The sequence below is a fragment of the Chrysochloris asiatica genome, unplaced genomic scaffold (genome assembly GCF_000296735.1).
Source record: "Chrysochloris asiatica unplaced genomic scaffold, ChrAsi1.0 scaffold00275, whole genome shotgun sequence".
Taxonomy (NCBI): domain Eukaryota; kingdom Metazoa; phylum Chordata; class Mammalia; order Afrosoricida; family Chrysochloridae; genus Chrysochloris; species Chrysochloris asiatica.
Window position 1 is genome coordinate 773,783 of NW_006408793.1, and position 27,073 is coordinate 800,855.

The window sequence follows — 27,073 nt, forward strand, 5'->3', positions numbered from 1 at the left end:
ACCCAGTAGACTGCGGAAATCATTGGAGAATATCATTAATATCACATGTAAGTAAAATGTTGTCCAAGATAATTTAAAAAATGGTTGCAACAGTACATTGATAAGGAACTACCAGAGGTTCAAGCCCTACGCAGCCCAGGACGTGGAATCAGGAATATCTTTACTGACATCAGAAGGATCTCAGGTGAAAGCACGAATATGTGCTTTAATGACTTAATGACTATGCAAAGGCTTTCATAACAAGCTATGGACAACATTGCAAAGAATGAGTATTCTGAAACACTTAATTGTGCTCATGAGGAACCTGTACATACACCAAATAGCAGTCATTCGAACAGAGCATGAGAACACTGCATGTTTTAAAATTAGGTAAGGTATGCGGTAGGGTTGTATTCGTTCACCATATTTATTCAGTCTGTATGCTGAGCAAATATCTGAGAAACTGGACTATATTAAGAATGCATCAGAATTAGAGAAAGCATAATTAACAACCTGCAATATGCAGATGATGCAATTTTGCTGAAAACAAAGAGGACTTAAAATACTTACTGATGAAGATCAAAGAACATAGCCTTCCATATAGATTGCATCTCAATGTAAAGAAAACAAAAATCTGCACAACTGGAGCAGTAAATAATATCATGATAAAAGAAGAAGAGATTGAAGTCAAATGCTTCATTTTGCTTGGATCCACCATCAACATTTATGGAAGCAGCAGTCAATAAATCAAAGGACATATTGCATTAGGCAAACCTGCATAAGACCTCATTAAAGTGTTGAAGAGCAAAAATTTCAGTTTGAGGATTGTGGTGCACCTGACCCAAGCCATGGTACTTTTAATAACCTCATATGTATGTAAAAGTTGGACAGTCAGTAAGGAAAACTGTAGAATAATTAATGCATTTAAGTTGTGGATGGTGTTAGAGGAGAATATTAAAGGAACCATAGACTGCCAGAAACACAAACAAATCTATGTTGGAAGAAGTACAACCAGAATGCTCCTTAGAAGACAAGATGGCCAGACTTTGTCCCTCATACTTCGGACAAGTTATCAAGATGGACCAATCCCTGGAGAAAGACACCAAGCTAAGTAAAGTGGAGGGTCAGCGAAAAAGAGCGTGATCCCCCCAGTGAGATTGGCACAGTGGCAGCAGCAGTGGGCTCAAACATAGCGATTGTGAGAATATTGCAGAATGGGACAGTGCTTCATTCTGTTATACATAGGGTCACTATGGATTGGAACCAACTCGACGGCACATATTAACAATAAGCAAAAGCCTACGGATTTGTAGTGATGTGTTATTGTTAACCCAAAGTGAGTGGGAAATTGGTTCTTTTGTTTAATAAATATGGTGATTCTGTGCTGGTGATATTTTTGAGAATGTACAGTTTTTGTACAGCATACAACCTGTATGCTGAGCAAATAATATGAGAAGCTGAGTTCTGTGAAAAAAACGTGGCGTCAGGATTGGAGGAAGACTCAGCAACAACCTGAGAGATATGCAGATGATACAATCTTGCTTGCTGAAAGTGAAGAAGACTTAAAACATTTACTGGTGAAAATCAAAGAGCACAGCCTTCGGTATGGTTTGCATCTCAGTGTCAAGAAAACAAAAATCCTCACCACTGGACCAATAAACAACATTCTTATCCATGGAGAAAAGATTGAAGTTGTCAAGGACTTCATTCTTCTTGGATCAACTATCAACACTCGTGGAAGCAGCAGTCAAGAGATCAGACTACATATTGCATTGGGCAAATCTGCTGCACAGGGACTTGTTAAAGTATTGAGGAGCAGAGATGTCAGCTTGAGGACTAAGGTGAGCCTGACCCAAGCCATGGTATTTTCAATAACCTCATATGGATGAGAAAGCTGGACAGTGAATAAGGAAGATCGTAGAAGAATCGATGTCTTTGAGTTGTGGTGTTGGAGGAGAATACTAAAAGTGCCATGGACTGCCAAAAGAACCAATAGATCTGTTTTGGAAGAAGTGCAGTCAGAGTGCTCCTTGGAGACCAGGATGGCTAAGCTTCATCTCTCATACTTTGGACATATTGTCAGGAGGGAACAATCGTTGGAGAAGGATGTCATGCTGGGTTTTCAGCATAAATTCTTATAACCAGTGTGACCTGGTTAACACTTCCAAATGTTAAGCGCTCATGAAATGGTAGTTCCCAAAGAACTTGGAAAAACGAAATCTAGGACCTCTTTAGAGAAACATGTCTTAACCCAGGCCTCAAAGTAATCCCCACAAAGAAAGGAATAGGAGCTCACAGTTTTTAAAAAATTGTTTGTATGTATGTATATGTGTTTGTTGATATTCATGAAACTGTGAGTAAGATCACAGTGAGCACAAGTTTGCGGAAACAGCAAACATCAAGATTCAGACCAGTAAAGGCTTCAGATAATTGGAATGATCAGATACAGGGTATAAGCTGGGTATGGTTATCATTTTTGAATAAATAAAAGAGGGGTTAGGAAGTATTAGTAAGGGACAAGAAACTGTCAGAACTAACTATGGAATGGTTGTAACATGAAGAAGAAAGAAAAGCTGGAGAAAAAGGGATGGCCTGTCGTAAAGTGAGAAGCTAGCTTGAAGAGGCTCCACTGGCCAACTCTAGGAACAGTTGAAAACCAAGATGATTTATAGAGTCCTAGTATGGTGCTGTAGGTTAATGCATTGGACTGAAAGGGTCAGTGGTTCAGGCTCACCAGCCACTCCTTGGAAATCCTATACAGGGTCACTATGAGTCAGAACCGACTCCACGGCACTTAACAAAAATAATAAAAAAACAGGAATTTATGAGTCCATACTGATAATACATAGATGAACAATTGATGGGTGAAACAAAGTTCTTCCTTTATTAAACACGCAGTGCTGTTATATGTGGGACAGGAACTGGAGTTGAGAAATGATCATTTTGAAAACCATCATGGATACTAAATATCCGATAAATTCCTATGCAGGACTTTTGCATGGTCTTAAAATGTCTCTCTCCACAGATAACTTACTAGAAAGGGCGAGACAAAAAAGAGCAACTGGACATTAGACCACATCTTGCCCTGATAATCCGAATGACTGTCACCAAATAAAGGACAGGTTCACATTGTGTGCATCTACGTGTGATACTCGGAGAAGAACCATAACATCATGTATGTGATGCTCCAGCTGTAAACATCATAACCCAAACTGAGGAGCATTTTGTTGAAAGGGGTGGGGCAGTGGTGTTAAGATGGCTTTATTGTTCAAACAGTAGGCTGGTATCGGTCTGTCAGATATTGATCTTAGTATACATAGTGTGCCTTTCTATACATAAGAAACATTAAAGTCCTCGCAGATACACTAAAACCTTTACCATAATGATGATGATGTTAAGTACCATCAAATTGGTTCTGACTCATAGCAACCTTGCATAGGGTTTCTGAGGCTGTAAATCTTCGTGGGAGAAGAAAGCTTCATCTTTCTCCTGTGGAGAAGGTGGTTAAGATTCGAACCATGGGCCTAGTGGTTTGCAGTCCAATGCTTATCCTCTAGAGGCACCTTGTTCCCAGTTTAATACGATGGCGGGTATTGTGCTGTGGAGTCGGTTCTAACAACCCTGTTTAGGATTTCCAAGGCTGCAAATCTTTATGGAGCAGAAAGCCTCATCTTTGTCACACGGAACAGCTGGTAGTTTTGAACTGCTGACCTTGAGGTTAGCAGCCCCACTTGTAGCCACTACACTACCAGAGCTCCTGAATTTTAACATGGTAGTACAGTAATAGTAGTATTTGGTGTGTGTAACAAAGTAGCATGTGTTTTTCTTATGAACCATTGGATTTTTAATAGACAGGCTTTATGGTGTTGGTGTACGTAAGCTGGATGTTCGTAACGTAAGGACTGCCTGTACAGCAATATTAACAAGTGGTTCAGAGCAGATTTTTAACACTGATCAACATGAAAGCTGATGCTTACTTGGTAGAACTTCTTTTCACTCTTTTTTTATACTATATTTAATGCCATTGCTAATATTTTTCTTTTTGCTCCATTTTCTTTGATAGCTAGCATTTATTGATTGTAATCTTATCAATGGGGCAACCACACATCTTTTGCAGAACCAATATCTGAGGTACTATATTCAATCTGTTTGATTACAGATACCTTAGATAGAACTTTAGGAGACAAACGACATCTTGTGACTGTAGAACTAGAAGCAAGTCCAGCTGAAATGTCATCTGTTATTCCAGTTATTGAATATGCTGAGGATCTTAGTGAAGAACTCTTGAAGGTCTCCCAAGAGGCTGTTGAAAATGGAATTCATGGTGCATGCCTCCAAGGTAAGGCCTTCCCATGAGATTAATAAGCATTAGTAGAACACTCAACCATTTGCTACTCTCTACATTTTATATACGTATATAAGGAGCTCTGGTAGCATAGTGGTTATGAGTCACGCTGCTAATCTCATGGTCAGCAGTTCGAAACTACCAGCTGTTCCGTGGGAGAAAGATGAGGCTTTCTGCTCCCGTAAAGATTTACAGCCTCGGAAACCCTGTACGGGGGTTGCTATGAGTCGGAACCGACTCCACAGCACACTACCACCACCACGGCATTTTATATGATTTCATTCTAATTTCTTACGTTGTGCTTTCTCTCTGTACCGCTACTGTTGGTTCTGTTACTCCTCACTGCACATTGAAATCCTAAGACAATTTGTTTTCCCTTACCTAGGACCGTTGCTTGGATTCCCAGTTCAGGATATAACAATTACTTTGCATTCACTAATAGTTCATCCTGGTACCTCCACAACTATGATTTCTGCCTGTGTCTCAAGATGTGTGCAGAAGGTATGGAAGTGTCCCAACCCTGTGACCCCACAGCTCTGTACTACTGCCGATTCCACATTCCTCTTTGCTTACAAAGCCTGACCTTGTGTCTGCCTCCTGAGTCTTGTGATACACACGAGTTCTTACCATGGAAAATCTTTGCCTTCTTCCTCACCAGAAGTTTTCTAAGAGGATCTTAGAAATCACTTAGAAATCTTTTACTGGTTAGCACAGATTGCTGTTGAAATAATCTGTGATTTGAGCAAAAAGACAAGTTTCGTTAGGATCCTATACAGGATTGCTATGAGTTAAAACCCACTTGATGGCACTTAACAGCAACAACAAAGTGGCATTTCTGCTTTCTCCATCCCCCACACACAACAGTTGGAGATAAACCTGGTAGACTAGTTGAGAGGCTTCATCTGGGGTTTACTTGTCCCAAAATGAACTATAGTCACAAGGACTTTTAATTAAGAACTATTGATAAATCCTAAGTAACAAATTCAGTATAAGCATTTTCCCTTCTCAAAGGATCAGGTAATCTGGTCTTGGTGTGGTTACCTGGTGATAGGGCCTTGAGTGTCATGGACCCTCTGCTTCCTGCCCCAATAACCTCCTAGAGCTGGACTAACACTCCAGGAATTGCTGTTGTTGTTAAGTGCCATCAAGTCGGTTCTGACCCATAACGACCCTGTATAGGGTTTCCAAGGAGTGACTGATGAGCTTGAACTGCGGACCTCGCAGTTCAAATGGCTTTGCAGTGTGGTGTGTTAATCCACAGCACCACCCCAGGACTCCCTCTCCAGGAGTGAGGCATGCTAAATGCGCTTCTGTGTATTCTTCTCAGTGCTGGGCTTCCCAGTCTTGTAGCTGGATAATTTTGCATTAAAACACTTGCTTGTTATAACCATTTAAAACATATTTTTATATTGTATTTGAGATCTGATTTTCTTTAGTATTATTTGAAAGCTTAATTTTAAAATAAATTTAAATACCTTAAACCCTTAAGTTCAGAAGACTGAATGAAGTACATTAGTCTCTTACATCTGAGGTCAAATTCATACTTCTTAAAAAGTTTTTTTTTTTTTCAAATTACACAAAAAAATCCTAAAGCTTAAATATGAAATTGTTTAAATATTGCTCACCCTAAGCATGTAGTTAGAAATGGCACCGTAAAGTAGTTATGATTAAATTTTAAAGTTCCTCCCAGAATTGATTTGGTATTGAAGTAACTAATTTGAAAGATGATTTAATATAGTTTCCAAATCAACCCCAAGCCCCAGTATATTGGCCAATCCTTCATAATGTAGTATGTCTTCTAAACAAAATAATCTGTGTTTGAGTTGGTTGGTGTTATTATTGAAGCCATATTGGAAAAATTAACTTGATGGGAGAAGTACATTTAGCTTTTGGTTTTACATCATTAATTTCAGTAAAATACCCCTAATGGAAGTACTCTGTTGTTAAACAGTGTTTAGTGGGGACCCTCTTCCTCGCTGCTTATGAAATGTTAGGGACACTTCACATATTTATTGAGCTATTCATGTGAAGGGCACAGGTAAGATGCATACATTATTTTTACCTAAAGGGATCTTCTTATTTATAGTCAAATAGCCAGCATATTAGTTAGAATGAGCTGAAAACCATAAAAACTGGGAAATAGGGAATTGGGGAGGATTCTTAGGGATAATATTTGAGTTGTGATGGTTTGAAAGATTTGGACAAAGGGGCATATTGCATATGGATGGGGCAGATTGAAGAATTCTTTAGTTACAATGTCAGATGAAAAAGAAGTTTGAACTTTGATGTGAGAACAATGGTGAGTCAACTTTTTGAAATAGGAAGTAGAATTGTTAGTATACAGGTTTGGAGTACGGCAGAGACGTTCTAGGACCGGAAATGAACTAGGTCTTTACTAGAATACCAGCAATTGTTAACTGCTGTCGAATTGGTTCCTACTCATAGCAACCCTGTGTAGGGTTTCCAAGGAGCATCTGATGGGTTTGAACTACCAACCTTGCAGTTAGCTTTCCAGTGCTTAAAGCTCATTGGGCATAAAGGAATAGTCAAAGATGCGTGTCCAGATGAACTAAAGACTAGAAGTTCCAACAGCAGGAAAAAAGCAGAGCAAAGTATTTTGGAAAGAAAATGATGCTCTTCGCTTGGTACATATTGGGAGACTTTAGGATTATTTAGGATGTTTGCATAACAACTTGTGATACACAGTTGATACAACCTTGCTTGCTGAAAGCGAAGAAAACTAAATACTAATGAAGATCAAAGACCATAGTCTTCAGTATGGATTGCATTTTACTGTAAAGAAAAATTCTCACCACTGGACCAATAAATAACATCATGATAAATGGAGAAAAGATTGAACTCAGTTTTCTTGGAAGCAGCAATCAAAAAATCAAACTACATATTACATTAGGCAGATCTGCTACACAAGACCTCCCAAAAATGCTCAAGAGCAAAGATACCAATTTGAGGGTTAAGGTAAGCCTGACCCAAGCCAGGGTATTTTCCGTCACCTCGTATGCATGTGAAAGTTGGACAGAGAATAACTCAGACTGTAGAAGAATCAGTGCATTTGAGTTATGGTGTTGGAGAAGAATATTAAAAGTTCCTTGGACTGTTAGAAGAACAAATAAATCTGTGTTGGAAGAAAGTACATTCAGAATGCTCCTTAGAAGCCCAGATGATGAGACTTTGTCTCTCATGCTTTGGACTTGTTATGAAGAGGGATCATTTCCTGGAGAGGGCCATCATGCTTGGTAAAGTGTAGGGTCAGTGGAAAAGAGGAAGATCCTCCCCCCCTGCCCCAATGAGATGGAATGACACAGTGGCAGTAGTACTGGGATGAAACGTACGAGTTGTGAGGATGGCACAGGACCAAGTAGTGTTTTGTTTTGTATAGGGTCACTATGATTTGACACTATGCTATGGCTCTTACCACCACCACCACCACCACGAGTTAATGGTACTTGCAGACGCCACCTGAAACCCCTTTACCGATTTAGCTGATGCATTTAGACTATTAATAGACTATTAAATAATAGATTCGGGCTCGGACTGTCAATCATAATGTTATGTGGCTGCTACTTCCCAGTGTTATTCAACTTGCATACTCCCCTGAATGCCACTTTAGCGGGTTTCTCTATGTGCTGTACGTTTTCATATTCTCTATGTGCTGTACGTTAAATTTTTCTCTTTAAATCTGAAACAAGAGGTTTCAGTATTGAAGAAATGGGTCTTCGGTTTAAAGGGGAAAACTATTTTCTCAGGCCACTTGTTCACATAAAGGTTTGATTTAATCAAACTTTACTCCCCTAGCATACCATACATGGGACCTATGTTGTTACTGCCATTGAGTCACATCCAGCTCATAGCAAACCATCCAGGATCAAGCTTTCGAGGCTTTAAATCTTTACGAGAGCAGAAAACCTCATCTTTCTCTCACAGAGCAGCTGGTGAGCTCGAACTACTGACCTTGTACTTTGCAATTCAGTGTTTAATCATATGGAGCCACATGAGACCTTAGATATGCTGTATCACACGTGGGCAAATACTGAAGTTTGCACTGTTTGTCGGTATCAGTGGCACTGATAAAGCAGACATGTTTCTGACACAGCCTCATACTTGAGTTTGGGCAGTATTTGAAAGTTTGTACGATTCATGCCTCCTCCCCCATTTTTTTTCCCTAGCAGAAATTTGATTTCCAATGTCAGCAAGCAGGGCTAATGTTCTTTTGTTTCTTTAGGCTCTGAAGAAAGCAGATAATCAAGTTTTGGAGCCTCTGATGCATCTCGAGGTGACAGTGACTCGAGATTACCTCAGCTCTGTCTTGGCAGATCTGGCACAAAGAAGAGGGAACATTCAGGAAATCCAGACTCGCCAGGACAACAAGGTTGTTACTGGATTTGTTCCTCTCGCAGAAATGATGGTAGGTATTCTGTGACTGAAAGTGCATATTTTTTAATACAGCTGATACACATGCTGAACAAAAATCAGTAAGACCTGGCAAAGCATCATTAGAGAATTAGAGAATGTATGTTAAGTTTAAGCCATCAGGGACTGATGAATTTTAGGTTTATTAGGAAAGTTCACTGGGATTATGTCCAGTCCTAGACCCACCAAGTTGGGAGTATGCAAACTAAAACGTGGCATTAGCCTCAATGGCCGCTGTTTCCTTTCTAAGCATTGATCCTACTTTTGCCACTGTCTGTTTGAAAGCAAGTGCTATTCTTTTCTGTCAACCTTACCTGCTCCAGGACAGGCACCTGAGTACTACAGAGTGGTGGGAAGGGCAGAGTCATCCTACCTACCAAGTGCCAGGACTACACAGCCGATCTGAGGCATGCCTTTGCCTACCCTACTCAATATATTCTGTGCTCCACAGTATTTGTATACTGAACTTCACAGAAAACTGGTAAAACTGGGGGGGCTTAAATTTGACAAAATAACTGACTGGAATTATTTTAATTAGGGTTATTCAACTGTGCTTCGAACGCTAACATCAGGCTCAGCTACTTTTGCCTTAGAACTATCTAATTATCAAGCCATGAATCCTCAGGACCAGCGTGTACTGCTCAACCAGAGAAGTGGCTTGGCCTAAGTGTTTTGGGTCCTGGAAAATGAGAGACATTCAGGAGCATCTATCCACTTCATTTTCAGTAAGAACCACTTTCACTGCTCTATTTGTTGGGTAAATGCATTCAAGTTTCAGTGTAGAGAAGAAGCTAAAAGATGGAACTTGAAGTCTGACCGGCAGTGGAGCTGCCTGCTCGATTTTATGAGAACTATGCTTCGAATTTTGAATGTATGTGAGTAAATGTTGTAATCAGTAGTAAATACAGTACAAAAGTGTTTTTGTTTTTAACGTCTCGCAAGGAAGATCCATTTTTCTTTACCTGATGTAAAATAAGCTAAAGGTTCAGTCAATACAAAGATACCTTTTATTCTTAGAACAGTCAAACAAATCTTAATTTCCATCATTTCAGAATCAAGTTGGTTGTAGCAGATTGCTGTGGACTTCTTTCCCCTCCTGTTTTCCATCTTTGCTTAGGCTTTTTTTATGTACTGTGCTCATGGCTACAGTAGCCTGTGAAAAGAGGTTCTGCAGCTATTCCACGCCTATGAAACAGAAAAAGTATGAATACAAGATGTAATTCACCAGCCATATGAAAGAGTTTTATAGCTAAAATCAGGATCACCAAACCATTGCTAAATTGTGAGGGGAGGAAAATCACTTTAAGATAGGAAAATCGATATTAAAGTGACAATAGATGCCAATGTAAAGTTACATCAAAATTTGACATATCTATAAAACACATCGGAGCTCTGGTAGTGTAGTGGTTACGAATCGGGCTGCAAACCGCAAGGTCAGCAGTTCGAAACTACCAGCTGCTCTGTGGGAGAAAGATGAGGTTTTCTACTCCCATAAAGATTTACAGCCTCGGAAACCCTTGTTCAGGGTCGCTATGGGTCGGAACTGACTCTACAGCACTTAACAACAACAACAACATAAAACAGTAAGTGCAACAGTATTACAGGCACCATTTTCTTCATCTACAAAATACTAGTCCTCAATCCTCTTAATTAAATCGCTGCTTCTAAAGTGACAAACATTTCTATTTGTAACAAAAACAAAAGTTGGCTAACACTGAATAAGAGGTTAAAAAATCACATGGAACTTTAAAATGTAGCTTGGACACTAGTTTGTCTTACCTGATCATTCTGCATCGGTGCACTGTTAACCTGTCATAGGCATTTCTTACATCTCTGACATCTTTGCTACTCCATAGTCTCTCGCCAACAGCACTTGCCCGAGGCCTAAAATTTAAGCCACAAATCCCCCAAAACATGTTAAATCTATGTTTTCTTAAACAAGTACATAAGCCATGTTTGGGGGAATTCCTAGTGTTTTCCCACGTTAAGTGGAGCATGAAAGCTAGGGCACCCTTATTTTTATTTTAACTCAAATGTTATCAATTAAATTGCATACCATAATCTTGGAGTGAGGTTAGTCGCATCCACATATTCTCCCCATAGGCAAGCTTCGCCACCAAGGACGAGTGCTTTCTGTTTCAGAGAACCTGTGTGGATATAAACAACTGTAGTTCAGGCTGGTACAAAGAGTCCCACTGTATCCACACCCCTGGCCCATGAGTCATAGTGTGTATAGCATATGAAAACGAAATGTGTTTGTTCAGTATTGAAGATACCATTTTATTTGGTTTTAAACAAATTAATTTGGATACCAGAAATATTCTTTCTCCTCCTAAAGTACTTCTTAGAGTGTGCCAATGACTATAAATTAGAACACTAGTTTACCATTGTTAATGGGCTGTGACCACTACTCCTAACTTCAATTTCTACTTCTTAATGTAAAAAAAAAACCTAAACAATTGTTTTCATAGTAATCGACTTTTTGATCCTCAGAAATTACATTCTAGAGGAAGTTCCTATCAATTTTTACTTACCTTACAGTTCTCAAACAATTTTTTTAAATCGTAAAATCTTAGAAAAAGCAATTTCATATTAAAAGTATGATAAATAAAAGTGGACAATATTAAACTGTTCTTACTGGAGGGTTCCGAGGGTTGAAGTGCTGTGTGACTGAGACACTCCCTCACTGCCTTCCCCCACCACACACACACACACGCACACACACGCACGCACATGGATGAAATCCTCTGAACTAGACAATAGTCTTTCCTCAGACAAGTTTGATACAGACAGCATCTTCAAAATGTGGAAAGTGAAAGCTTGAAGTGATGATGAGCTTTGATTTGATTTGATAGACATACATATATACCCAAAGTATCTCAAAATCAAGACTCAAGCATAAAGGGGTAATAGTTTTAGAGGTAATATCTAGGTCAGGATTTCCCATGTACGAGAGTAAGGAAGGAAACTAAGAAACCAAGGTAATGGTAGTTGCTTTACTTACCAGAAAAATTAAGAGGTTCTACTTGATAGTAAGTTTTCCAGTCTTGTCCATATGTAATCAAATCCAAGTACCAAGGAGAAGCAAGGATTACAGGGAATCCAGCTTCTGTGACTTGGCTGAGTTCTTGAGTATAGTCTTCTGATTTCCACACTTCAACTACAGTGCCTGGCTGAAGCTATTAAATTACAAATTATAATACTTATCAGTAGGTTTAGCAAATACAGTATAGATCATACTGAAAGTCCAAGGCATTAAAGTTAGAAAACACTTAAAATCAGAGGTTTCATCAACCTTAAAGTTGGATATTTAACTTCTGTCTATACATATAACCATGTGGGTAGGATAAACACTGGACTGCGAGCCACCAGGTCAGAGGTTCAAACCCACCAACTACTTCACAGGAAAAACATGAAGCTTCCAGCTCCTGCAAAGATAGCCAGCCTCAGAAACCCTGTGCAGGGTCACCATGAGGCCAAATTGACTCGGTGGCACTTAGCAACATGACACCATGTAGGCACAGTGAACTATGGCTGAGCTTTAACATTTCAATCCCTTTCCTTCTGTTTAACTTTGTAACTGTGAGGATGCAAAAAACTAACACTGGTAGCACAACCTGAAAATTCACAACTGAAGAAGACTGGACTACCTCAGAAAGAAAAACTAGTTACAGTGTTACTACAGAAACACCTCAGTAGCAATAAAGACTCATTGCTCTGAAAAATGGGGCTGAATTCAGAGTACTTCTGCTGTACTGAATAGTGAGCAGGTAGAGGACGAGGTGAGAAGGAAAAGCCGCTAAGGAGTGAAGTCCGTGGAGAAGAGAAACAAACGCCATGATGACTGGTCCTGGGCTATAGCTACTGCCTAACCAAAGTGTAAGGCAAGGGTCAGTTCACTGACATAATGATGGGGACAGACTTATTAGGGTTCCTTCCATTCCAGATGTGAGCCTGTTAAGACACGAGTATTACAGAATCGGGTACCACCTTACACTTCTCACCTTCACGTTATCATCAAAAACCTCTTGCCAGACGACAGATCTCTTGTTTATAGCTGCAATAATGTCCACAAGCCTACGGGTAAAAAAAAAAAAAAAAATCATTTCAGATCACAAGCTTAATGATGATGGTGAAGCAAAGAACATATTCTAACAAGGATTACTAGTCATATTCAGAAGTGTCTTTTAGTATAACCTAACCAGAGCCAGCTAAAGTCAAGTGACCCAGCAGTTCCTTCTTTCTAATATACTGCTCAGAACCAAACATAGTATAGGGATTTTTAACAGTCACTTCCTGAATGAGTGAGCTAAGCATGCCCCTAAGGTAGAAAGAAATGGCCTGAAACTGAATTGGCAGGCACCTCACAGGGCCAGGAACAAATATTATTCCCTGGTAATTTCATGAATATCTTAAAGGAAATAAAAATCTAGCCTGTCTAATACCCTAAGTAACATTAAACAGTTGCAGACAAACAGTCCATAAATTTTTACAGGTACTCATAAACAGCCAGGTGCATTGTAAGATTAAAGAAAAGCACTACACCAAAAGCTAAACAGGAATAGGATACAATCTGGGTTTTCCAAATGAACAGTATAGCAGCTCAGGGATGGCAAACTATAGCCTATGATTATTTTTGTATGGCCCATGTGCTAAGAATGGAGTTTACATTTCTAAAAGAATTGTTTAAAGAAGACTACGAAGTTATATAGGCTTCCTATTCCATTATTTTTTTTCTGGTGTGGTGCTGTGGGTTAATGCACCAGACTGCAAAGCCCTTTGAACTGCAAGGTTGGCAGTTCAAGCTCACCAGTCCCTCCTCGGAAACCCTATACAGGATCACTATGGGTCAGAACCGACTCACGACACTTAACAACAACATTCCATATAGGGCCCACAGCACTGGACTGCGAACCACAAGGTCAGCAGTTCAAACTCACCAGCTACTCCTCAGAAACCCTACACAGGGTCATTATGAGTCAGAACTGACTAACAACAGGGCTCACAAAGCCTAAAGTACTTGCTATTGATCCTTTACAGAAAACTGCTGACTGTTGGTACAGAGCAGCCCAGTCCGGTATACCTGCTGTGTCCAATAAGGTAGCCCCACCAGCCACATTGTATTGTCAATCACTTGGCTACTGCAACTACAGGGCAAAATTTTAATTAGTCCATGTAAATGTAAACCTGGGGGGAGGGGGGGCCTACTATCCTGGGAAATGTTGGTATATAGAAAAAGAACTGGTCCTGGAGTTCAAGGGAATGAACAGCAGGGGGCTAGGTGGAGCAGAGGCTTCATAGCCAGGTCTTCTTTAAGCTGAGCTCTTCCATCAGATGACTGAATTTAACAGCTATTGCAAAAGACTTCAAAGTCACTATACTAATGATTTAAAGAAAGCAATGGATAGTGCTTCCCTCCTTATTAGACTTTTATAACAATGACACTTCCTGGTGTGGTGCTGCAGGATAATGCACTGGACTGCAAGGTCAGTTTGAACTGCAAGGTCGGCACTTCAAACCCACCAGCCACTCCTTGGAAACCTTATACAGGGTCGCAACCTCCTCTACAACACTTAATGACAACAAACACATCATGAAGTAGGGAGAAAATGAAAAAAAAAAAAAAAAATAGAAGTTTTATAAAAGGCATTAATGAAATAAAAATATAAGTAGGGTTTCAAGTAACTTACTTCTGAACATAGAAAGATTCTAGTTTTCTAAAATCTTTGCCAAAGCCTTTTTGCTTCATGAAATTCTGTACTTCTGGATTTGACATCCTTAAAAAAAAAAAAAGAAGTGAATAAAATTTCATTCAATGTTTTAAATGCCCAGATTTCTAACTCTAAAATCAGTTGTTGAGATTTAAAATTATTCAGATGTGCAGGGCATGAAATAAGCCTAATAGTTAATTTTGTGTTATCTTAGTTTTCCATTGCAAATAGGTTTTTGGTTTTGTTTTTTTTTTTGCTAGAAGTTGATTTCCTATGAGCATAGGTTTCCTATTCCCTTCTCTCCTTCATCAAATAAAAAAGGATTTTTATTTGAAAAAATCTCATTTAAATCATTGCCCATTTTCATAAAGCTTTTCTTTCACTAATTTTTTTTTCTTCTTTTTTAAATTTCCTTCCGCATCACGATTCTTTTTCCTTAATGCATTTACTTGGTATACCAGCACATTGTAAATTCTTTGACAATCCAGCATGTCTGGAGTTTGTGTTGCTCAGTTTAGATCCATGCACGTGGAGCTGTTACCTTAGTTCCTATACTTTGATGTGGGGATATCCATGGATGCTTCAAATGGAACAGTGTAAATCAATAAAACAAGGGTTTTAAAGAATCATATACCAGCAATGAAATTCCACTTCATCGCCTCCTAAATGAATGAATTGGTCTGGAAACACCTCACTGATTTCTTTGAACAATTTATACAGGAAGCTGTAAGTTGTGTTCACAGTAGGGTTCACAGGTCCATACAGCCCAGTAGGCAGTGTTCCTTCATAACACTGTGTAAGGAGGTTAGTTTGACCTGGAGAGAGACGGAGCTTTTTTAAGGAAGCTTTGAAATCACACAGCTTTGCACACTATTATACTATTTTGTTATGTTAAAACTATAAAATATGTTATACAGAAACAGATAAGCATTTTTACTATGAGTTACTAGGTTATTGCTTCCAAATAAGATGAGGGAGAATTGTGTCCTGAATCCTATCCCAGTGCCTCTTTGTTCCCATCTCCATCCCGTCTTTCTCTGAGATTGTAGCCACCTCAAATATTATCTTGAATGGTAATAATCCCAAATCTGTATCTCCAGCTTGCTCCCACCCTTTTTCCTGAGAATCAATGCACATTTCCGATCCCCTTCTGTGTACAACTAAGTATCCCAGCTGCAGTTCAAACACTGCCCAGTCAAAAGGCCAGTGTCCTTTCCCGAAAGTCCTTCTCTAGCCTCTGACCTCCATAGGCTGGTAGGGCACCACCATTCTCTTGTTGCTCTTTCCTCCTAAAGCCAATCAATTGTTCACGTTCTATGGATTATGTTTCCAGAACAGCTCTCAATTCTGTCCACTGTTCTCCATTCCCACTGCCACCTTACTAGCACTCAAGTCTCTTCCCTACCCTCCCCCCAGTCTGTCACTTTCAAAACAGTTATCCCAAATTGGGGCTCCCATTGTGTCACTCCTGCTCAGAAACTTTCACTGGTTTTTAGTGCTGTGATGATGCCCATATTCCTTACCCCAGGTCCTCTACAAGGACGATTTCCTGACTGATTCCCCATGTCTACTTTAATGGTAATTACTAGCACTTATAAACGCTATATGCCTTATCGTCATTACTTCATCCTTAAGACACTTATATGATGTTGCTGTTAAGTGCTGTGGAGTTGGTTCTGACTCAGTGACCCTATATAGGGTTTCCGAGGAGCACCTAGTAGGCTTGAACCACCGACCTTGTGGTTAGCAGTCCAGTGCTGATCCTACAGTGCCACACTAGGATTCCCACTTATATAATGTTATTGTTCAGTGCCACGGAGTCAGTTCTGACTCACAGCGACCCTGTATAGGGTTTCCAAGGACAGGCTGGTGAATTTGAACCACCCACTTTGTGGTTCACACCGACCTTGCAGTCCAGCGCATATCTCCATTTTATAACTGGGGGAATGGAGGCTGGGAGTTAAGTAACTTATCTACAGTCTCCCAGTTTATACATGGCAGAAGCAAGATTCAGATCCAGTTTTTAGAGTCAGACTAAAAAAAGAAAAACCCCCAGCAACAAGATGGATTGACAACAGCGGCAGAAACAATGGGCCCAAACATAACAATTGCCAGGCAGTGTTCTGTTGTGCAGAGGGGTCACTATGGGTTGGAACCAACTTGATGGCACCTAACAACAACATCCTATTTTTATAATTGTTTCTGCATGCTAGTTCTTTCACCAGAAACATGAATATACTATTTAATCTCTCAAAGGCATTTTAAGAGTTACCCTATCCATGAAACCATTTCTTGACTTTCTATCAACTTGTTGAATTCATTATCTATTTTCCCTTATCCCTTATTTTGTACTTAAGGGAGTGTCTATCTCATGGTAGACACATAACAGTTGCCGAATTATATCTGTATGAGTGCTACCTTTGTACAAATCACAATCGAAAATAAAACTGAGCAAGTACCAAGTCATAAAATAAAGAGATGAAGGACATCAAATAACTAATTTTATACAACTTAAAAAACACAAACTGCTTACCTTTTCCCCAAGACAACGTATGTCCAGGGGAGTCAAACTCTGGAATGACTCGAATCCCTCGTAATCGAGCATATTCAAGCACCATACGGACATCATTTGGTGTATAAACATGTGACAAAGAATAGCTTCCCTGTAACAGCCATAGATATTAAGATTAAAGTACGAAAAGTAGATTTTGTCCTAGAAAATATCAACAATTCTATTTACACTTGGATATCTGATGTATGTACAATGTAACAATGTATTAAATAGTCTGTGTGATGCTGAATTACTCATTTAAAAATAACATAGTACACATAGTTTCTGGAACAGAAAGTGAATTTCTACTAAATCACATACATCCAAAGAATGAAATATCATTTTGGAATTTGTTTACTTGTCAAACATTTGATTACTTATTTTATAACTAAACTCTCACTTGTTGTTGTTAACTGCATTGAGTCAGTTCCGACTCACAGTGACCCTGTATAGGATTTCTGCACAGCAGCTGGTGGGCTTGAACTGCAGATCTGGGGTCTGTAATCCAGTGCTGATCCTACAGGGCCACATCAGGAGTCTCTAAACTCTCACTACAGTTTGGTTAATCTAAGATTAACAGATAGTTGTGGTGGTGGTGGCTGTGTGCGGTCAAGTCAGTTCCGACTCATAGCAACTCTGAATAGGGTTTCAGAGGCTGAGTACCTTTACGGAAGCAGATAGCCTCATCTTTCTCCAGCAGAGCACCTGGTGGACTTGAACTGCTAACTTTAAGGTCAGCAGTCCAGTGCTTAACCTACTACCCTACCAGCGCTCCTTAGATTAACTCATGTTATTGCTGTTAGTGCCGTCGAGTCAGTTCTAAGTCATAGTGACCCTGTGTAGGGTTTCCAAGGAGTGGCTGTGGGTTTGAACTGCTGACCTTGTAGTTCGCAGTCCAGTGCTTATCCTATAGCACCATACCAGGAGTCCTTAATGATAGCTATTTCCACCAATGCCTCCTATTTAAAAAATGCTGATGATGCTGCTACCTCATTTTACTGTAAGGCTCAATGAAAATAAAATATTTGTCTTCAAAATGAAACATACGAAAACTCCAATTATATTTCCCTTGTCCATTTTAGAATCGAAATGTACAAATTATTACCAAAAATAGCTGCATTTTTCAAAGCCACATGACTACTGAGCTTAAACAGCTTCCTCATACTTTATGACAGACCAGGTTTTAAAAAAAGATTATCCTCAGTTCCTTTTATAAATCAGTATAGAACTCAATACTGGATGTAGCATGTTTCCTAAGGGATGGACTGACTGTATGTGCTCAACTCATAAAAAACAGTCTCTCTCACCCTTCTCCACAATCAAATGTGTGTCTCATCAAAACTAGCTCTAACTACCAATTCACAGGAAATGCAGGGCTAGGAGAACATGCTAAGTGGTACCACAGGCATGATGTAGTTGGGAAATTACAGGACAAATGACTTGCTTTCTTCAACAACAAAAACACACTACAAGGGAAAAAAAAGTTTTTAAAAAAGAGAGGACTGATAGATCAAAAGAGAATTAACAGATTAACTGGGGATTTTCATCTCAATCCAAATGTTTTTTATTTCAAAAAAAAAAAAGGGGGAGATGGGAATACTGATTGGCTATTCGGTGATATTAAAGTGATGTTAATTTTTTTTACATGTGTGTGATAATGGTGTTATAGTGTATTTTAAAGCCTTTTTACAGGTGAGATAAGTCCGGGATTTGCTTTGAGCGGGCAAGTCAATGGGAATTAGGTGATTCAGAATTGTCCATGAACTGATCAATTTAGCTGTCTGTGTTTCCATACGTAAAACAAAAGCAAATAAAGACACAAGTACTACTAGCATTTAGCTTATATTACATCATAGTCTTGGAGAAAGCTTTGGGGTTATGAGCAGATAACAACCTTTAGGGTTCTGGCTCTGCCCTTCGCAGTTGTGCAACTTTGGGATAAGATGCGTAACTTTTCTGGATATCAGCTACTTTCTGTGTTTTAGGGGATTAAACTAGGTGATACTGAGGATCCGTCTCAGCTCCACTGGGCTACATACAGTACAATCAATTTGAACACTTCCAACCAAGACCACCATTTTCTAAGAAATTGCTCTCATCTCTAAAATTCCCTACTTAGATGCTTTTTCCAAGAGGGAAAAAAAAATGTCATTTATAGAATTCCAAATGGTTCTACTTAGAACAAATATATAGCTGGACACTTGGTAAATATAACATCTTACCCTTATGCTATAATTAAATGCTTCAGGTCTCCTATATTAAGTTTTTGAAAATTATATTCATATTTTCCAGACACTTAAAAATAACCCAAAAGCAAAAAGTTTTATGGATCCAAGATGCTAAACCATTGTCCAGTTGAAACATTGAATTTTTAAAGAAACATTTAAGCTACAAACTTCTTATGAAATGATCCCTGAAATTTTTGTAGACAGAGAAAACAGTAACAGAACTACTCACTCTGTTGCTTAACTCAGGAAAAGTGATGCTCTGGAAAGGGAACGACTGGTCGTCAACGATATGCCAGTGGAGAACATTGAACTTGTTGAAAGACATGGCGTCCTGCAAACAAACATGTGACACAGTGATGGCACACTAGATGGAATACACAATCTGAATGACACATCCACAGTCACATTGCTTCCAGTACTTCTGCTTCCTTTCAAAACAGTTTTCCTCAAAGGAAGAATAAGGACAAACTATAAGTTCTGTAACTTACATATTTTACATGGCATGTCAGGATTCAAAACACGTACAAAGAACTGCTGTTTATTCTAGACAGCGAGCTGTGGCTGTACTTTATGGCAGAAGTACTACGTGTTACATCCCAGTGCGAAATTAGAGGCTTTCCAAGAATGGACACTACTTCTCTGCTATTGCTCGGTTAGGAAATGGAGCAGAGGAAGTAAAGCATTCATTGTAAGTACCACAATTCTGAATGTGGGTCCAATCCTTATTAATGAAAAAAATTCAGTACAAATGCAGTACAATGTCAACAAATATCCCCAAAGAAATTTGGGGGAGAATTGACATTGATTTTACATATTCTCTGGAAGAATAAACAATATATGTATATAAACTATAACTGTTTTTTTAAAGATTTGTAAATGGAAGGGAATTTTGCCTTTCAGATATCAAAACCGAAGCGCCTCTCTTCCCCTTCATCTCAGCTGAAGAGATCTGGTGGATGCAGTTGGGAAATAGGTTATGTGCAAGGGTCATTCACAAAGACTTGCTAGTGAATGACAGCTTGATAAGGAAGGGCAGTTTCAAAGTATCTCTACAAGATAATCATGGACTTACTAATAAGTACAAAATGTGTTTTAATTTACAGTGGAGCTATCTGACAGATAACATCACAGCCAAATGATAAAGTTAACATCCCCAGTAATGGGATCCACAGACATCGTGCCACCTGAGAGGATGCACTGAGAAGAACACAGCACCACTTCTGTTTTCTCTGTGCCTAAAATGCAAAACCCAAAGCTAATCATGGGGAAATAGACAAGCCCAAATGGATGTGTATTTGGAAATGGAACTGGCCTCTAAAACGTCAAGGTCTTAAAAGACAAGGAAATATAATTGGTTTCAGATGCTGCTGGCTAAAGAGACATGGCAAGGAAAGGCAACATGGGATTCTAGACTGGCTCCTGCGTCCACAGAGGACATGATGGACAACATTTGAATGGGCCTTGTAGTGCTGGGTCTGTTTCTGGATTTGATGGCTGTACTGATGATGCAGTCACTTAGATGAATGTCCCTGCGTGGGAGAAATTCCAACTGAAATACTAACTTTCAGGGAAAATATATGTAAATACATTGTTGTTAAATGCCGTTAAATCAGTTACAACTCACAGCCACCCTGTATAGGATTTCCAAGGAGCGACTGTTGAGTTTGAACCACTGACCTTGTGATTCAACCCGACCTTGCAGTCCTGTGCTTTATCCAGTAGAGCCATACCAGGACTCCATATATAAATAGAGAGAGAATAAAGCCAATATAAATTGTTAACAACTGGGATGGCTGACTGAAGTGTATGGGAATTATTTTTATTCTTCTATTTTTCTGAAGTTGTTTCAAAATGGAAAATAAATAAATAAATAAAGCTATGGAAATCAAAGCCATAACATACTGTCCCAAGTAAACAAACTGATAAATATAACTAGACCTAGAGTTCAAAGAGTTGTGGTATGGCACTGCAGGATAATGCGCTGGACCGCAAGCTCAGTTTGAACTGCAAGGTCAGCAGTTCAAACCCACCAGCCACTCCCTGGAAACCCTATACTGGGTCACTATGAGTTGGACCCAACTCTCTGGCACTTAACAGCAAGAAAGAGTTCAAAAACTGACTTGTGTATTAATGAGAATTTAGTATTTGATATTCGTGAAATTGAAGCCTGGAAAAATTATAAACTGCTCAGAAATAATATTGGTGCAATTGACTAAGCATTTAGAAAAACGAATACTAAAATACCTATCATTTGCAATCCACTAAAGTAAATTCTAACTGAATTTAGTAAGAAAAAGGAGACTATTAAAATGTGAGTGGTTATTTGTATAATTAAAATCTTGTAGAAAAGGCCTTTCTTAGCATACCTTCAAAAGCGAGAAACCATGAAAGATAAGATTGAAAGATACTATTTCATAAACACTGAAAACTTCTACAAGGGGGTTTCAAAAAGTTCATGGAAAAATGGAATTAAAAAATAATGGAATTTTTTTTGTTGCGGCCCCCTCGTAGAGGCAAAGACACTGTAAACATCGTTTAATAAACAAATATGGAAAACCTTCACAATATATGATGGGATGGACAGATACACAGCTGAACTGGTATGGGAGGGAGAGTGGGAATATACCCACAAATCACAGCAGCCCTGGAGGACACAAATCCTATGGGGTTTCCAAGCTGTAAATCTTGACAGAAGCAAATGGACACATCTTTTTCCCACAGAACAGCTGATGGATTTGAGTGCTCAGCCACTGCAACTGAAAATTATGCTTTCTCTTAACATTCGTGACTGAATAGATGTTGTAGCCCACACAAGAGAAACAGGAGAGCAATCCGTAAGGAGAAACCTCTCCACAACTGAGAAAATACACTTCCCGAGGGAAGACAGGGAGAGAAGGAAGCCCAGCGCTTAACTATTTAATACAGGAACAATGAATACGCCTGTGTCAACCTACACATGTAAGTAATGAAACATCATGTAACAGCAGACGGAGGACAGATTTTCAGAATGGACAATGCATTAGATGAATCACATAAACTACTTACCAATGTTTTAAGAATAGTCTTAACTGGCAGATAGTGTCTGGATGTATCGATTAAAATTCCTCTATGAGGAAATCTTGGTGAATCAATAATGGTGGACTCACTGATGGTGAACTGCAATACAAAAGTTGGATTGATCCTTAGAATTTGTTTTGTGCGCAACAGACTATAAGTATTGGATAAAAGCTATTTGGAAGTGCTCAGAAAGGTAAAATTTACAGTTAACTGCAAAGATAAACATTTGGGGAAAAGACCTTCAGGGAGTAACAGTCACACAACTTAAATTTTTAATTTTAATGATAGTATGACCAGGCAAGAATCTTAACATAATAACCATACTTACAGTCCCATAAGAATCTTGAACAATTAACTGGCTAAAGGTCTCTAAACCTAGGGAAAATGAAATTATGGTGTTAAATTTATACAATTGTCGTATCTAAATGTATACCTGTAATCAAGTAAGGCAAAAAAAAAAATGAAATGCTATACCTACATATCCTCTACCCGCTAACATTTTCTGAAAACAAAGCTCAATTAGAAAACTTATAATCCTGTTGCTTTCTTTTATACTTCTTAAAACGTTCACTTTCTTTGTACCCATACGCTGGGTTTTGTTTGGATCATACACTCTTAAAGATTTAATATAACACCTGTTCCTTAATTTGTAACATTATGAAAAAGAATTTTTTGATGAAATATTGTAGTCACTTTGTTGTTGTTGTTGTTGTTGCTATGTGCTGTGGAGTCAGTTCTGACTCATAGCGACCCTGTACAGGGTTTCCGAGGCTGTAAATCTTTACAGGAACAGAAAGCCTCATCTTTCTCCCACGGAACAGCTGGTAGTTTCAAACTGCTAACCCTGAGGTTCGCAGCCCGAGAAGGTACCTAATCTTAACAGAGGAGGAAAGCACTCAAAAACAAAAAACAAAAAAAAAAAAAACCGTTACATGAAAATAAAGGCCCAATTTATAACTTACAGTGTTTTACATGTAACTACAAAGACTGTTTTCTGAACATCTTTTTCTCAAGTGGACTGTTTTCCTTCACACTTACGCTATATGCAAATTCCTCTAACTGACCTTGACTTTATCAAGGTTCATCTGTTGTTAAGTGCAGTTGAGTCTGTTCCGACTCATAGAAACCCTACATAGGGTTTTTGAGGAGCAGCTGATGAGTTTGAACCACCGACCTTTTGGTTCCGTGCTTGTCCTACAGCACCACACCAGGACTCCAAGGGTCATCTAACAACTATATGGTGGCTGTGTGCCGTGGAGTCAGTTCCAACTCATAGCGACCCTGCACAGGGTTTCCGAGGCTGTGAATCTTAACCAGAGCAGAACGTCTCATCTTTCTTCTGTGGAACAGCTGGTAGTTTCGAACTGCTGACCTTGCGGTTGGCAGCCCAATTTGTAACCACTGCACTACCAGAGCTCTCTCTATATATATAATCAGGGAAATTTATAACTTAATAGTTCAAAGTCTTTTTGTTGTGTCCTTTTCACACCCCAGTTACAGCCTTACTGAAGAATTACTGGAATGTTCGACTAAGTGGCAGCACATTCTAATACCAGTTTAGAGGAAGTTACTTTGAAAGTCTGATGGGGAACAAAAAGTAAAAGACTTCTTGGATTAGTATCTATGGTCACTGCATACTCTTTAAAGTTCTTTCTCTATTTTGATATGGGTCAGCACAAACATGAGTTACATTTATTATAGATATTTGAGATTGTTTTGTTCAATTCTGAAAAAGAGGAAGATCCTAATGAGTTGGGCTGACACAGTGTCTGCAACAGTGAGTTCAAACAGAGCAACAGTTGGGAGGCTGGCACAGAACTGGGCAGTGCTTCGTTCTACTATAATATATAAGGTCACTATGAGCCAGAACTTAACATTTTGAATTAAGATTATAATCATACCATTACTATGACTGTAAAAATACAGCATAAAGATGATTATTTTACTTTAGATAATACTTCCCTTGGACTCCTGGTGTGACACTGTGGACTGTGAACCACAAGGTCAGCAGTTCAAACACACCAGCTGCTCCTCGGAAACACTAAATGGTCACTATGAGTTGGAACTGACTCGATGGCACTTAACAACAATACTTACCCTAAGCCATATTCAAAGATTGTTTTTTATTGTTAATTACTATACCTTTGGACTCCTGGCGTGGAGCTGTAGGATCAGCACTGGACTGTAAACCACAAGGTCCAGCAGTTCAAACTCACCAGCTGCTCCTTGGAAACCCTATGCAGGGTTGCTATGAGTCAGAACCAACTTGACAGCACTTAACAACTATAGCTTTGGTTAGCGTCCACTAAAGAAAAATATTTTCCTTCTTAAAAACTTGTTATTTGGAAGATAATATCTATACAGTGGTGGTACAAGATGCTTTTGAACAGCAAATATAAATAGCCCAGTGCCCAAACTTTTGAGTTCAGATCCTGAAATTTATAGGAAAAGCTTTTAAGGTTCTTTTCTGCCTCCAAAACCTCTAGAGCATGTTTACCTTTCCACACATGTGCAGGTAACAGTTTCAAATCCAGACTAATTTACCATTGTTGTTGTTAAGTGCTGTTGAGTCGGTTCTGACCCTTAGTGACCCTATATAGGGTTTCCAAGGAGCATCTGATGAGCTTGAACCGCTGATCTTGCGGTTCAAACTGACCCTGCAGTCCAGCGCATTAACCCCCAGTGCCACACCAGGGCTCCCAAGTGAACATGGGGAAAGGGAAATTCTTGGTAGTGAAGGCAACAAGACGTGCCAGCTGATAGATACCCCTTATCAGGGCCGGTTGGGGCCCTTTATACTCTGTGTTCCAGTCTCAGGTGTCTCATTTCTATAGCACTGTGGAAATATAGCAGCAAATTTTAAAAGGTCAAATGATGTTTCTCTTGTATTTTAAGTTATTAAGTGCCATCCAGGACGGTTCCAACTTAGCAACCCTGTATAGGTTTCCAAGGAGCGACTGGTGGGTTTGAACCACCAACCTTATGGTTAGCAGTCCAGTGCTTATTCTATAGCACCAGACCAGGACTGTGTTTTAAATAATATCTGTATTTAATGGAAAATGTTTTGGAACTACCCAGCATTCATTCTATACCTTTTTTTTTTTTTTAACCAAATCCACTTGTAGAATGCAATGTTTTGGTACACCTGATTTCACAAAGCAACAACTGAAAATATTCCTTTACTGTCAAAAACAATGGTGAAACTGCAGAGAACTTACCTCGTAATGCTCCCCAAACTTTGTTAGCCTTCAGCATTGCCACTGGTTCTTTCACAAGTAACGTGTCTGTTGGGGAGGAATGCAAGGATTAAAGTGAACTGAGGTAGAGACTATTAACTGATGGTACATGTAGGGGACTGTAAGTCATTGGAAGGAAATGAAGTACATGATTTGTTGAATGTGAAACTAATCTGAAAACCTTAACTCAATTCAAAATAAAAAGTTTTAAAAGAGAAAGAAATGTCAAACAAAAAGAAACTGTGGTGAAAATAAAGATACATATTTTTTTGATTATTAATCCTTCAATGACTCACCATAAATTTCCTAACCACATAAATGGTATTTCTGAATCTTTTTTTTTTCCTCCCTGAGATCCAGACTTATTTTCCAGTGGCTTCCTGTACACTTCCACTTAGACATCCTGTGCTGTTGTTGTCAAATGTCATCAAGTTGGTTAGGACTCATAGTGACCTTGCGTAGGATTTCTGAGGAACAGCTGGTAGTTCAGAGACAGGGCTGATCCCACAGTGTCACACCATGAGCCCTGTTAAATTCCACCTGCCCCAAACTGGAGTCTCCCTCCTACCTGTTCCACACACTTTCAACCTGCCTGTCCTCTGGTGGCCCTCATTTCTGTAAGTCAGGACCACCAGCCAGCCAGTTCAGTTAGTCAAGTCAGATGCTATCCTCAGGTTCCTCCCTTTCCCCTCCAGGAGATTTAGTCCCTCCAGCTGCCTCTCAACAGCGTCCTAGATAAAGTCCTAGGACTTTATTCCTCAGGTGCACAAGACGCAGCGGGAGGAGCCTCAGACACCTCAATCTTCTGCTCCCCTAAGTCCACAGTCCACTCTTTTTCCTTCTCTGCTCCTCAACTTGCCCTACACCATCTTCCCACAATAGCATCCTGAATCAACCTTTAAACCTTCTCCTTTTTGTTTGACATTTCTTTCTCTTTTAAAACTTTTTATTTTGAATTGAGTTAAGGTTTTCAGATTAGTTTCACATTCAACAAATCATGTACTTAATTTCCTTCCAATGACTTAATCCAAGATTTTATCAGTCTTTGATTCCTCTCAGTAAAAAGCTTCTGGGCAAGGAAGGGGTTAATCTTTTTTTGTTTGTTTGTTTTAATGTTTATTGTGAATTATTTGATAATTTGCATGGGATGAGAGAACATTAGCTTTACATTCATCCTATCATATACCGTTTCATTGCCATGGTTACAGTCCCTCCATGCATCATCAACCAACCAAAGGATATAGGATATACCCTGAAAGCTTGTCCCCCCCACCCTGGTCGTCAGCACACAGCCCCTCTCCCTCTCTGGGTCTAGAGTCCCCAGCTGCGCCATCTCTCCATGTCATCGTCTCTGCCTCCATCTCTGGTGTCACTGCTTCCCTGGGTAGGGTCCCACACTCGGCTCTTCTGCCTTGATGGTCCCAGGGACCTCTGTACCTGGACTGTATTGTCAATCACTCCCCTCCTTTTGCTACAAAATGTCTACCTTTACATTTCCAACCCCCACAATCAGTCCTGATAACAATTATTCACCATTG

General features: G+C 39.3%; 2 protein-coding genes across 2 annotated transcripts in view; one reads left to right on the plus strand and one right to left on the minus strand.

Moving 5' to 3' along the window:
• The window catches only part of GFM2 (G elongation factor, mitochondrial 2), a 57,471-nt gene extending 48,052 nt beyond the window's left edge, over positions 1 to 9,419 (plus strand). The window contains exons 20-23 of the mRNA XM_006874410.1: positions 4,139 to 4,318; positions 4,710 to 4,825; positions 8,565 to 8,747; positions 9,291 to 9,419. Of these exons, the coding sequence (XP_006874472.1) occupies positions 4,139 to 4,318; positions 4,710 to 4,825; positions 8,565 to 8,747; positions 9,291 to 9,419 (608 nt within the window). The remainder of the gene's footprint in view (positions 1 to 4,138; positions 4,319 to 4,709; positions 4,826 to 8,564; positions 8,748 to 9,290) is intronic.
• Positions 9,420 to 9,876: 457 nt separating this feature from the next.
• HEXB (hexosaminidase B (beta polypeptide)) overlaps positions 9,877 to 27,073 on the minus strand; it is a 28,655-nt gene continuing 11,458 nt past the window's right edge. The window contains exons 3-14 of the mRNA XM_006874411.1: positions 25,518 to 25,583; positions 22,628 to 22,674; positions 22,288 to 22,398; positions 19,472 to 19,573; positions 16,997 to 17,126; positions 15,098 to 15,278; positions 14,443 to 14,529; positions 12,757 to 12,829; positions 11,757 to 11,931; positions 10,809 to 10,899; positions 10,532 to 10,636; positions 9,877 to 9,937 (exon numbers count right to left, since the gene is read on the minus strand). Coding sequence (XP_006874473.1) covers positions 9,877 to 9,937; positions 10,532 to 10,636; positions 10,809 to 10,899; positions 11,757 to 11,931; positions 12,757 to 12,829; positions 14,443 to 14,529; positions 15,098 to 15,278; positions 16,997 to 17,126; positions 19,472 to 19,573; positions 22,288 to 22,398; positions 22,628 to 22,674; positions 25,518 to 25,583 — 1,229 coding nt within the window. The remainder of the gene's footprint in view (positions 9,938 to 10,531; positions 10,637 to 10,808; positions 10,900 to 11,756; positions 11,932 to 12,756; positions 12,830 to 14,442; positions 14,530 to 15,097; positions 15,279 to 16,996; positions 17,127 to 19,471; positions 19,574 to 22,287; positions 22,399 to 22,627; positions 22,675 to 25,517; positions 25,584 to 27,073) is intronic.